General features: G+C 41.5%; 1 protein-coding gene across 3 annotated transcripts in view; it reads right to left on the reverse strand.

Moving 5' to 3' along the window:
• TOX (thymocyte selection associated high mobility group box) overlaps positions 1–10,936 on the reverse strand; it is a 219,631-nt gene extending 208,695 nt beyond the window's left edge. For 2 of the 3 annotated variants that reach the window (XM_042870266.1, XM_042870264.1), the window contains exon 1: positions 10,478–10,936. In XM_042870266.1, the coding sequence (XP_042726200.1) occupies positions 10,478–10,579 (102 nt within the window). In that variant the 5' untranslated portion in view covers positions 10,580–10,936. Of the gene's footprint in view, positions 1–8,094; positions 8,120–10,477 lie in introns of those variants that run through there. The other variant, XM_042870265.1, reaches the window with a different exon arrangement.
• Positions 10,937–14,196: the final 3,260 nt, after the last annotated feature.

Consider the following 14,196-nt stretch of genomic DNA (forward strand, 5'->3'; position numbering starts at 1 on the left):
AAAAAAAAAAAAAGTATTTTGGTATGACTGACCTGTAGAGATATGGAGCTAAGGAGAGTCAGTGAATCCACTCACTCTGATATGCACACATGATATGCAATTAAAATCTCCATTCACATTCCTACGGGGTTGTCAATCAAGAGAAAAGCCTTTTTGACAACATCCAGCGAAGCGTACCAACTAACTGCTGAACAGGAACTTAAACAGTAACAGCTTTTGTTACTACCAAGAACGGATTTTACCAAGATTGGGTTCAGTTTCTAAAGAAATCATTATGTTAAAATTTGGGGGGTTTTCATTAAAAATTAAAATGTATCACACAGCTATTGTGCGTGAAGCTATCGCATTATGTAATACATGAGGGTTATCAGATATTTGTGAAAAAAAGAAGCCTAACCCCTCCTGGTTGTAGGAAAGAATTAACCTTTCATATTTAGAACAATGAATGATGATTACAACCCAGTTTACAGGGAGAACATTTTTCCAATTGCATTTTGTCTGTTTGGTAGTTGCCACAGAAGTCTTTTACAACACTTTAAGCTGTCCAGCCACAGAACTCACACAGCACAATGCCTGCTACCAGAAATGATGCTGTGAAAAATTTATTACTGACGTACTGGAAAATTATGTGGATCAATCCTAAAGACTTGCAACTCTGAAAATATCCTAATTTATGGTAATAGAGAAAGGTGTATGTAAAAAAAAAGCTTTGATAAACATCAGAAAGGATAGTGGTTACTTTATAATACCTAGCTTGATAATGAACAACCCATAGTAGCATTATTGTACTTTAAAATCACATCTGTAAAGGTAAAACCTGTGAAAGTAAAGAAATCATTATCAATCTTCTGTTTGTGTTTCAAGTACTGAACTCAAACTACAATTTCCAAATGTGTTAATATTATTAGAAACTGAAATATTTGCTCTTCCTCATCATGCTTTGTAACTGAAGAGAAAGCAGATGCATCCTGACTATTAACAGTCATGACAAATTGCCTTACTAATGAATGTTACACACTGAAAGTGCCATAACTGATTAAACTACAGTTTCCCACTATCAGATAGAGGGAGACTTGGGAACTCCAGCAGTGGACAACTCTGATATTCTGCCAACGAGCCTTCAGGGCACAGCGCAGTATTTAGAAAAACACACTGTAAATTCCATATGAATATATTCTAAAGGACTATGTGTAACAACAGGTTTTAAAGAACATTAGATGAAACAGCTTAGGTTTGTAACTGATGAGCCATGCAAAATGGATGTGTTTTAACAATTCTAGTATCATTACAAGGCTGTGTTGAAGAATATTCCTGTTAGGTTCCTCTAGCCCTCACCCCCACCTCCCCAAACATTGCTTGTGCTTTGCTTTCACATAAAATCTTTCTTTTGTCAGTCTCTTTGTTGGTGCAAAATTGGCAGCAGTTCAAATTCAAAGTACTCCTATTCATTTACTGACCATTAAACCAATGTCATTCTAGTTCACATCAGCCAGAGAGCTAAGCTCTAAAAAACATAAAAGGCTTGCTTCACCACTGACGAATAATGTGTACATTTTTACAGAGCTTAAACCTTAATGCTTTGCCTGAAACTAACAATACACTATATCTTATCATTCCTTTTTCACAAGCAGGCAGCTGCTGAAACGCTTGCCACTTCAAAATATCAATTGCTTGCCAGAGTTGTCCTCAACACACCCTGTCAAACTCATGTATATTGTGCAATGAAAATGGTGCAGGACTGAAAGCTAGAAATTGTGTCAAATTCTGCTGTAAGGGTATGATGTGCAAAGAACAACGTATGACAACCGCAGAGACTACAAACAATAGCGATGGAGCCAGTCACCACATATATCACAACTATGCCTGTACTTATTTTATTACATGTATTATATATTTAAAGCATGACAAATGTGTCATCAAAGCTATGTGCTACACATCATAGAAACCCTTCAGCTAGTTAAGCTTTTTCATTTCTCTTGATGGAATTGCAGTGTTATTTTTCTGCCCTCTGAACGTTTGTTTGTAAATCACACAGCACACACACACACAAAAACAAAAACATAAGGTTTTCAAAATGAGTAACAGAAAACAGAAGACAATACTACCAGATGAGAAAATGAGATTTTGTACAATTAGCACTTTTGCTTTTCTCTAAGGACACATAGTCAGGCTACCTTAAAGAATATCTGTGGCTATGCAAGACAAATTCAATATCACTGTGCCCATAAATTACAGTATACCTAATTTTAATGCAGATAAGTGCTGGCCTATTGATTTGCATGTTTCCCTGGCAAAATGGAAATCCCATGTGAATATGTTCTTTGTCTGTAGAAAATGCATTTTAAAAAACCTTTATGAATACAGCAATCTATGCTAAAAAGGAAAACATAAGTCACTAATACAAAATTCTGCATGAAACCTAAAGGAAGTAGTGCATATATAATGTGCATGTATACACATGTGTGCATGTATCTCTCTGTGTGCATGCATATATGTGTCTTACACAACTTCATAGAATTTTAGCATATAATTAGAATTCCTACAATGTGTCTTCATTAATGAAAATTCAGCCTCTATATTCTTAAATGAGCTGAGAAAAAGAAGTGCAAATTGCCAAACTAAGTAAAAAAGTAAGTTAATTACAAAGTGATCATGGAATTTAAATAATATTCCACGATAAAATTAAATTAAAAGAACAACGCATAGCTGGAAAAAAAAAAAAAAAAAAAGACGATTAAGAGGAAAGATTTGTACAATTGTTCACAGCAGAATGATGCAGATTGCAAAATCTGAACACACAAGCATCCATGAGAGTCATTAACTGATACAACCCTAACCAAAATGAATAGATACGCTATTAAAGTGTTAATAAATATTTTGGAAAGAGAATAGGTGTTTTAGGTGCTTGGGGTTGCTGACCTTTGCTGTGTTTATTAGTGGGACAATGATGCATTATTAACACACAGCAGCTGTACCTGAACTGCTGCCATGAACATAATAGCCTTTTATAGCCATCAGGGGAGTGAGATAGGAGGCCTTTATTAACCACTAGACATGATTAGCACATTATGTGAACTTTAGTAGGCAAATTATCTCTTATTGAAATATAATGTTGGTTATCACTAATTGTAAACATGATTTGAAAAACTTCTTGATGCAAAACTAAGATTTTTATTACCTTTTGGAATATTACTAGTTAGGCCACTAGAAAAAACAAAAGTTCTTTTCCTTTGTTCAATCTGAAAAAAAGAACTATGCCTCAAGAAAACTAATTGTATTGTGATAAACCACAGAACTGAATGACTTCCACATCATCAATGCTATTGGTCAGAACTATAACCAAACATAAGGAGACACTTCCAACATCATTAAGAAAGCGGCTAGTGAAGAAAAAGACTTGCCTTATATTTTTCAATAAAGATTACAAGCAGTTCCTAAAAAAACATTTGCTAATACATTTTCAAGGGTTAACTTGAAAAAAATAACACAATGATTTACTTCAAAAAGCTTAATTTTGGGAAAGATTATCCCATTAGCCTTCACAACTGAATGCAGCACTGAGAGTCCATTATGAGCAGTCTTTTATGCCCTAGCAGAAAGTCATTAACATAAAATAAATCATTAGCTTTGATATTAAGCCTCTTCTATCTGCAGGTTTCTATGACTAATTTTCACAACTGTGTCTGCCAAAAGATAAATTATACTTTTTTTGAAATGTTATCTTCTCTTTCCACTATTGTATTTCTTCTTACTGCTTATTATAATTTTAAGTTGATGCAAACATGATGCGTGTATAAGAAACAAATGTGCTCTCTTATTCACGAACACAAACTTTTGCACTTTCAGCAACTGCAACTGAAGTATGACTTCAGAGCCAGCCTCTTGTAAAGCAGGGTAGAAATTACTGATTCCTTCTTCAAGGTGAGCAGCAAAACATAAATGCACAGGTCTACATACATGTTGAGTTACAGTGATACAATAGGAATTTACATGTATCTGTAATCTTTTTACTTTTCTAGATCAATCATTTGCCTCACACTGCACACATCATACTTCCCTTACTGACACACTTTCTGAAGTACAGGCCATCACTTTCTTGTTTCAGAGTTCTGATTTCTTCTTGCATACAGAGTAAGGAACTGGAGTTCACTGTAGAGTTGCTTAATGTAACACAAATATACCAGCTACAGTAGCTTCTATTTAACCTTTTGGACCATATAATTATCAACAATAGCAGGAGACAGAAGTACCACCACAGAGTCTTATTTTCCATGCCAGCAGTAACTTTGAAAAAGCCACTCATGCCACTTTTGGCTGGTAAAGGGAGGTTTAACAATCAAGAATGCAAACGTTAAAAGATTCAGGTATTTCCTCTAACCTGGATTTGTCAGATGATCATGTAATTCAAGAATGTTTTGTAACTTAGAAAGCAGTGTGTTTCTTGGGAGGAAACTATACCAAAAGGGTATGTGGCAAATCTGATAGAAGCACAGCAATAAATACTAAATGAACAGTTCAGAAACAGTGTCAGCATATGTGCAATTGAAAGATAAGATATAAATATTAGTAGAGCCGTATGAAATTCAAATGCTAAAAATACTACTTATTGCAAACAGAAGAAGCAGAAGAAAACCACAGACATTATAAATGTCAGTTACATCAAGATCTCTGTTGAAAAACACTTTTAACTTTGAAGATCCAAGTCAAGAGCTAAACGTTTTATTCAGTGCCCTAACTCATTAACCCACAACTGATCACAACTGATGAACATGAAATGTGGATAGGATATTCCAGTGGAAGGGGAGGTGAAATTTCTTTCTGTGCACTTGCTGCTGTGGCAGTGCAATGTCTGATGCTGCCGCTAACGGTATGCAATCCGTGCCTAACCATAGAATAATGAACTGTTCCTATTTTCCAACTGAACGCTGTAGGGAGAAATGTTATGACCAAGAAAATCTCATTCAGATTAATGTGAATTCCATGTCTTAAAGTATTTTGGAAGCACTGCTATAATAAATGGTTGGTTGGCACTCCCATTAAAAGCCATGTTTTCGAGCAGTTTATAACTCAGCACTTTTAATAAGAAATTACTCTTTGGGCAGAAAATCTGCACCTAGTCATGTAACAAAACACTGCCACCACAACGCTTTAGTTTGGAGCGGCAATATTTTAAACTTTGCATTTTAGCGTACGCAGCCCATGCAAGACATCCACAGAGCATGTGTTCACTTCACAAAAATAAACAGAGCTGCCTCTAATTGCCACTGCTGCTGATTCCAGCAGCCAAGGTCTGAACGGATACAGGGACTCCCTCTCACCATAAGAAGCAGTGCTTTCAGGTCACTCTTGAGCTGCGCCGAGAGAGCAGTTAAAGGAAGCTTTTTGCTTCTGCTGTCTAAGCTATGTCACATCTGCCATCAATAAAGGATTTAAATATCCAAGAATTCTGATCTAAATCCTACCATGATTAGGACATTTCTCTGCTCACTACAAAATCATGTTTTAAATAGTCCATTTTCTGATGCTCCTGTGCAGTGCTAGTAAGATGAGAAAGTCCTGCTAAAATGAGAATCTGAGAGCAGGAGAGTACTGGTAAAGTGCAATAATCCCCAGCAGGCAGTGAATTCAACAGGAGTTGAGAGCGCCCAGTCTTCCACAATATCAACTCCGTAATTCCTTAAATGAACACAGCTCCAGCTGCTCTTTGGTTTCACCTCAGCACCAATACATACAATGTAGTGTTGTACAAATTCAGCATTCTTGATAGCTTACAGCTTTCATTTGTTTCAGCAGACCTCATGTTAGGCTGTCTGAGGGTAGTCCGCTAGAGATGGAACACCTCATCCTGGTAAGAGAATTAAACACAGTTTCTCTCAAAGCAGTAAAGTATGGCAGAAAGAAAAACATATAAGAATGGCCATGAAAGCTTTGGTTTATAAAACATCTCAGTGAAATATTTCTCAAAAGCATGTGCATAAATTATTTTCTGTATTCTGTAAGCCTCTAACTCTGACACAACTCTCTAAGGTCTCATAGTCTATGGAAGGAAAGTCCATTTCATGTCTGTGTGATATTTTTGGAGACTAGCTAAAACACTTGAAACTCAACAGTCAGTTCTAATGTACTTGTTTAATCTTTTAAGTAGCACAAAAAAATTTCAAGTACGATTCTAATGCATTAGGGGACAAAGTAATCATCCAAGGAAAAAAGATGCCCACAATATATAAACGGTGATCGGTGAGATGAGCATAATCTAACATTCTGTCAAAACACAAACATTTCAGCTTCAGAGCAATGACTCTAAAGAATTCTGAATCTCAGATACAAACAGGACAGTATCAAGCCATTGGAAATAATGGACACTTTGTAAACAGCCGCAGAACATTTTAAAAAGGGTAGCCTCCATGGTGGAATTAAGTTTACACAATAAATTATGATAAATGCTGTATATAAATTATATACAGAACTTTTGGTCCATAGAATTCTGATTACTAGCAGGATTGTTACTGCTTCCAAAGTAGTGCATTCACTTTATCCACTTTTATCCAATGTCACTCTGCTTTTTTCATTTGAAAAGGTTTTGCTTTCCACTCTTTTTTTTTTTCTTTTCACCTTTATTCCCCTTTTTAGAAATATCTACAGACTATCACTCTACCTCTGCTGTCTGGCTGCATTTTTCTACTGCACTGACAAGTACCAGTGGATACAAGAAAGATGAGTTGTAGGCTCCTTTATTTTGAACCAGGTAGCAAATCACACAAGAATCTAGTGCATAATTCTGCAAGGCTAACCATTGGGAGCAGTAAAGACCATTATTTTCTCCCTGCAGTTGGCAGGGGTCAGCATCCCTGTCATTAACTGTGTCAAATTATAATTATGTAACTGCACTTTATGTGAGCAGATATCTGAAAACACCGTAAAGTTGCAAGTATGAAAATGTACTGATCCTTCTTACAGCACTGACTGACGCAGGCTTTAGAGGGGAAACTTCAGTATGGAAAGCCACAAGAATGTTATTTATTGCTCCCTACGTAAACGTTTAAACTTATTGTTTGACTTCTTCAAGTACCTTGAAATCTCTGACCATATTCTACTGTTGCATTAATAAATTCTGATTAGCAAAGTTATTCCTTCTTGTAACATGCAACTCAATTAGGGAATCTGATGTTTCCTAAAATAAACTTCCACCCAGCAGACTACTCCTATTAGCTGGTGAATGTCTGAAATGCAATTATGCTTCAAGTTTCAAGAGGCAAACGGTACAACCCCAGCTCTAAATCTGTCCGTCCAGCATAAGAGCTCCACTATGTTATTTCAAAGGCTGACCTATATACTCCAGCATACCGTCCATTCTGTCTGTTTGTATAAGAGATACCTCACACAGTTGTCATAACCAACATTGTTTGCATTGTTCTTTTACTTTTCTCTCTCCATGGGTTCTGCGAGACAGACAAGGAAAAGCCTGCATGACAATATATGCAGAGCATAATGAGCTTTCACAGCAGATAGAGAAATATTAGACTAAGATGCTTAGAGTGTTATTTTAGGTTTATGAAATAAAGATCTAAGCAGCCTTCTGAAACAAAGCCTGCCAACTGAAAATTGTAAGATAAGACGCGAGTGTTTGAATCTACGCTGCTGCATTTTCCTTTGCCTACAGAAAACACGCGCTGTCAGCATCATCAATGCAAGTGCCTGGGTACTCACTCACATGATTTGCCCAACCATTTGGTCAGGAAAAAGGTACTAGAAAACTGAAAAGTTCAAGTATTTGTGGAATACTTTGCAAATAACCAGCAGCTCCAGCAGATTTAAAATGTAAGGAATCAAAGTCTTCCCTGTTTGCCAAAAATAAAAAACAAACCACTATCTCAGGGGGCAAACAAGGGCCAAGGCCAGCAGCAAGCGCCCAAAGCAAGTTTTTACTGACTTCACAGGAAGCAAGAACCAGTCCCAGCTGAGTTTCGTAATGTTTAGTCAGAGATAAGCAGCTGATGAAGACCACCACTCCAGTTCCAAACACGGACCCATTCCACTGCAGCACCCACTTCCTACACCAGGAGAGATCAGCTGCAAGCAGCCAGCCCACCTTACCTGGGGGATATCCTGCAGACTTCCCTTCCAGTTCCCCAAACACACACAGCAGGAGGATGAGTGACAGAGCAATACTGGAACGTGACTGCATGTTTGGAACAAGTCAGATAAGTTTTCACAGCAATGTTAATCATGCTGGGTGAAAGGAGAGAGTGAAGGAGTGAAAAATGAAATGTTCAGTAAATGTACGCCTCCAAGGGGCCTAAGCAAGCTTCCTTTGCCCATTTAATGTAATCAGTGGTCAGGGGCAAAGACATCTGAAAAAGACATTCATCCTGTACTCAGTACCTTATAGGAAACATTCCTGGTAAGTCTTCCAAGCAGAAAACATATGTCTTATGACTGTGCACTTTTAAGCACATTATCAGTTCAGGCAAAGTGAAATAGAAGAGTTGCAACTTGTCTCCAGAATGAGTGTCTCATTTGCATTTAAAAAGAACAGTTTGCTCCCTCATACATGGCATGACTTAAAAGAAGCTTTAACCAGCCAGTAAAGACATTCCGAAAAACTACTTTCTAAATTAATTTATTCGATTTGCAGTGCAACCCACCAAAAATGATTTAAGGAACTTAATTGGAAAATGATTTAATATATTAAAGTAATTCCTGATTTTCCAAAGCATTTAACTTTTAAATTAAATCTGGCCCGCTATCTCAAGAATGATGAGTGAAATGTGTATTCAAGTCATTACCTTCTTTTTGAAGCCTTAAATCACTGATAGGTTTAATAACGTTTGTCCAGTTTCACTGCCAAATGGGTCTTCAGACACTTTGGTACTTATGCCATTAATTTTAGCCTGGGCTTCTTACATGGCAACACTTTATGGTTACGAGGTACAAAAACAGACAATAGAGGAAATAATGCCAAGTCGCAGATCAAGGGTAGCAGCCTAACACTATTCCGTGCACTTGAACAAAAAATTAATACCCGCACACATGCTTATATGCATCTGGGCTCCTCCTGCTGAGCAAAGTTCGCTCCTCACACCAACTTCCGATCTATGGGGCAGGGGACGGAGACTGCCAAACACTGCTACTGAACGCTGCTAACAGCCACACCTCTGGGATCTTCCGAAATATCCTCAGGCACCCACCACAGAGGGCCAGATTTATCCCTGAATTCTATAACTCCATTGAGTGTATGTGAAATGCACCCAGGCTGAATTTGGTCCTTCCTGTTGCGATTGGTAGATGAGACCATGTGGGAAATCTTTCCTGAAAACTGAGAGGGTTTCACCCCGCCGCCGCTGCCCCTGCGTTTTAACACCGGTATCTCCTATTTCGTCTTTTATCTCCGAATCTGGGCAGCTGCCGGCAGGGAAAGAGACGACTCCCAACACCTTCCCAACACGTGAGCACAGCGTGACAACGGGCAGCGCTGAGCGGAGCTGCCCGGCGGGGTCCGACCCCGAGGATGCGCTCCGGTACCCCGCTGCACCCGAGGTCTCCCCGTCCCGCACCCGTGTTGCTGTGCTCCGCGTAGATTGGATGCGAGAACACTCGTCTCTAAGCACACCTTGAGGGATAGCGAGTGCTGCAGGAGCGCTCCTGCACCTCCTGAGGATTTCCTACGGGCAGTGTTTCATTCGTGAGCAAAGCCCACTCCGTAAGAACGGAGAAAGTGCAGCTCATGCATGCAGCCACAGCGGCAGCACCGATGCTCTCTCCCCCAGCCCCCTGCTCGTGAGCTAAAGTATAGCGAAGTGCTCCGGGATGGCAGCACCGTAGTCCCTCATCTCGGCCTGGCCTGGACTCTGCGGTGCCCCCCTCGGGGTGCGAGGGCTGACACCGGGCTCCGGCGGACACGGACCCTTACGACAAGTTGCTGAAGAACTGGCTGAGCAGCGGCACAGTGGGACAAAGTGAGCCTTTGCGCTGGACTGACTTGTCACCCTGTTTTACTGAGTGTGTACACTGTGTGTGCGCATGTATATATACACATACAGACATATCGGTATACATATGTATATGTGTCTGTATATGTGCACACACACATGTCACGGACACGCACACACAGCCGCGTTCCCGGCACGGCCAAGCACGGCTCTGACACATCAACTGCGGGGTTCGCGGTGGGGCAGAGAGTTGCTCAGCTAACACGATCCCCATTCACAGCAGCCCTGGAGATCCAAGTCCTCCGCACCGACACCGCGTTGTTCCTCACCGACGGAACACGCCACGGAAAATACCCCCCCACCCTCCGCCCCTCGCCCGGCCGCCCGCCCCCAAAGCGCTCCGGCTCTGAATTCGGGGTGCCCCGGCCCCGCGACCGCTGCCCGCCCGGGACTCCCGCAGCGCGGCTCAGTGCCCGCTCCGGCACCGCGACCGCAGCACAACCGACAGCGCGGAGAAAACCCCTCGGACGAGACAAAACGCGAGTCACCTTGTTGCAATAGTAGGGGTCCAGGCAAGGGGAAGGTCCCAAACAAGGCGTATCAGGAGCGGCCGCAGGCTGAGGAGGTGGTGAATAAAATCTTACGTCCATTTCACTCAAACATCAAGCAAACTCCTCTCCTTGTCTTTGGGCTGTTAACGTTGTTGGTGCAAAAAGGGGTGCGTGTGCGTGTGTGCGCGCGAGGGGAGGGGGGTGCACACAACAGGGCTGAGAAGAATGAAAAAAAAGAAAAAAAAGAAAAAAAAAGAGGTGCCTGACTTCGGCAGTCAAAGAAACACCTTCCCTGCCTCACATCCGTTTGTGGTTTCTAAAGAGAAAAAAAAAAAAAAAAAAAAAAAAAATCTCTTCCAAAAAAGCACCGGTTTGCAGATGTCTGCGAGAGAACCAACAAACGCTCCTTCCTCCCGGCAGGGCAGGTAACTTCAGCACTTATTGTTCCCCGCGCACCGGCGCCGGGGCGCTCGCTCCGTGCGTGCCGCGCTTTATGGGAGCCTCGGAGTTGCCTCGCGTCTCCCCCCCCCCCTCCCCCTCGCTCGCTCGGTCTCTCGCTCGCTCTGTTCTTTGCCCCTTCCTTCTTTCTTTCTTTCTTTCTTTTTTTTTTTTTTTTTTTTAATTTGTTGTTATCTGTTTGTTTGTTTCGTTTGCTGGCGGTGTATTTTAGTTGTCCCCCCACCCTGAGGAGCGTGGTCGGGAAAAGCGGTAACGGAGGCCGGGTGACCCCGCGCACCCCCGCGGGGAGCGGCGAGCAGTCCGCCCGCGCTGGAATGGCCGCCCGGCTCGGCACGGCCCGGCACGGCTCGGCGGGCGGCGGGGGACGCGGCGCTGCTCCGAGTGTGCTTCACACAAAGGGGCTGCCGAGGGAAGAGCCATTTGCGGCCGCAGGGGACGGGGCTGGGAGTCGCGGAGAGGGGGCGCTACCGCGCCCGCCATCCCGCCGCCGTCCCCCCCCCCTCCCCCCCCCCCCCCCCCCCGGCCCCCCGGCGCCGCCCGGCCCCCGCCGGTTACTATGGCGCCCCTTCCGCGCAGGCCCGACCCGATTAGGCCCGGCGAACGAGGGGTGCGGTCCTGCAGGATGGTAGCCTGGGGTCGAGCGCGGGCTGCGCCGGTTGCCGCGGGCGGGTCCCTCGCGCCGCCTCTGTGAGAGCCCCCGGCACAGTTTCGCAGCTCTTGGCCCTCTTGCGCGGCTCGCTTGCCCTCCCCACAGCCGTTTTGCGCACGTTGGATCAGGCCTATGGGTCGCTTTATTTCTCTGAGGTTCATCATCAACCTAACGGGTTAGGTGAGCCCTTCGCTTCCTGTCCCATCCAGACTTTGTGAGAAGTCCACGTGGGCGCTTCAGAAAGCAGGAAGCAAGTGAAAAGTGAAAAGTGCAAAGAATCACCTATGACATGCCACTGTGACTGCAGTGCTTGTCCCTGGCTGAGCAGTGGGTAGTGCGGGCACTGGGCACATCCTTCCTCACAAAAGTCTGGAGTGGAAAACTCGAGGAGCTGGGCAGATGTGGGAGAAAGGAAGAAGTAAATGGGGGTAGTGAAAAAGGAGCAAACTAGCTGCAAACAAAGGTGCTAACAAAGGGAAGTTGGGGATCCTGCAGGTAGGGGGGAGAGGGACTAACTAGCAAAACGAGGTTTTGAAGACAGCAGTACAGAAACAGTGATTTCAAGGTACCATGAGCGGTCCCAGTGGGTTTCCTGCAGAGTCCCTGTTAGTATTAATCAGGACAGAAGGGATGAAAGAAAAAATATACATGAAGGACACTATAGTCAGCTTAAATAACGTCATATAGAGAAGGTATATCATGAAAAGAATGCCTTTCTTCAAATTGAATTGGTGAGTGACACACAAACAGGAGCCATTAGCAGTAGATCCCATTAGTGAGAATGTTTACATTTATCAAGTACTCACAAACATTTCCATCTTAAAAAAAGAAAAGTTGATATCTGGTTTGTAATGCGTATTTTCAAACCAAACTGTCCTATAATCACTACAAATAAAACAAGTATTTCAAACGGAAGCATTGTTAGGGAGGAGAAATCCCAGATTTCGGGGTAAAGAAATCACATTTGTGAGGGTCTATAATCAATAACTCAGATATTTTTATATTTTAAAGAGATTGTGTTAATTCATGGTTTTCCTCCACACCCAAAAACCTACTTTCTGTAAAGCTTAATTATCTGGGAAAAATATACAAGTAATGTAAAGAAAACTAAAGAACATGTTTTGAATGAAAATTCTTTTCTCAGGATGATTTAGCCAAACATATTTTAGAAGATTCTTAGTTGTCAGTTGAACACGAAGTACATGGTGACAATAAATATTTTCCATAAACATGCTATTACAAGAAATAACATTTTTTTAAAAGCTGTCAAAATTCCTCATGGCCTTGGAGAAAAGCTTGAAAATATGACCCAGAAAAAGCTCCAAAGGAAAATAAATTAACATAATTAAAAAAAAAAAAACAACAAAGCAAAAACCTTAAGATTTTTTAGAGTCTGACTCATTATTTTGCGTGTTTGAGATCAGACATTTTGAAAGTTAAAAAATCCTAAAAAAGAATTTCCTTTGCAAGAAATGTACTTGACGCTTGGCAGATATATCACTACTGCAAGTGGCTGATATGTGGACCATAATTTGACAAAGTGAATGGGAGACAGATTGCAGCTCTATATTGAAAAGCTGCTGTTGAGACACTTGTTATTCATGGGCCATGGATTATTTTTCAGTCTGTTGTAGAGAAAGATGATAGAGATACTGCTTCTAGAAAAGTTGGTCTGGGTGACTGGTGCATGCTAATACAGAGCTGGAGATGTCAATACCGAATTGACTAGAACATATGATGACAGATAATACAGATTTGACTTTGTATTTATATGAAATATTACTGACGATTCCCTTAAGAAAGACTTCAAGTTCTGAGGAGTCTGTAGGAGTTTACAACTATACCATTTGCTTTGCACGGCACTTCAAGTTATTTTCAGTACTTAATGATGCAGGCCCTGAGAGGTTATAAAATTTTTGCTGCTACTTACAGAGATGATTTAATCATTGAGATGGTAAAAACAGCTGATATTTATGGCAGTTATATGTACGGTTTGTAAAAATTAAACAGCTATATATTTTAGTCACTTAAATGTTTCTTTGTTTTCTAGGGGACGTATTCGCTGGGGTTTCCAGGGTAGTGCATTTGTGCAGACTGGACTGCAAATGTTAATACTATTGTACATTTTTTTTCCTCTATGGACTGCAAGGCCCTTTCCAGGAGAATTCAATGGCATACCAAATGTTTCTGCTTCAGCTCAGCTGTAGGTGCATTTTCTGGAAAAAACGTTGCAACAGACTAAAGAACATGAATCAGTTTTTAGAAGCTCAAAAGGAAAGAACAGTTGTTCAGAAGAGCAGTGAGCTTTTAAACCCATTCAACGTTCAAGTGAATGTCTCCAAAATAGTCTTGAAAGAGGTTTTTCACCATTGTATGTGGAGAATTGTCATTGCTTTCCTTACATAAATAGGAACAAGCACCTTGAGAAACACGATCTGTATCTGCTAATGCTAAAAAAGTTGTTACTCCTTTAAATGCTATCTCCTAGAGTGAAACTGTGTAGTATGAATATTCTTTATACAGTGGAGAGCGTGTGTGGAATTTGTGCCAAAGACCATAATGGAACAATAAAAAACAGACTAGACAGAGTTTTCAAATGGGTCTAAGG

This window comes from Lagopus leucura, unplaced genomic scaffold (genome assembly GCF_019238085.1).
Source record: "Lagopus leucura isolate 7727_CA_CO unplaced genomic scaffold, USGS_WTPT01 Super-Scaffold_100002, whole genome shotgun sequence".
NCBI lineage: Eukaryota > Metazoa > Chordata > Aves > Galliformes > Phasianidae > Lagopus > Lagopus leucura.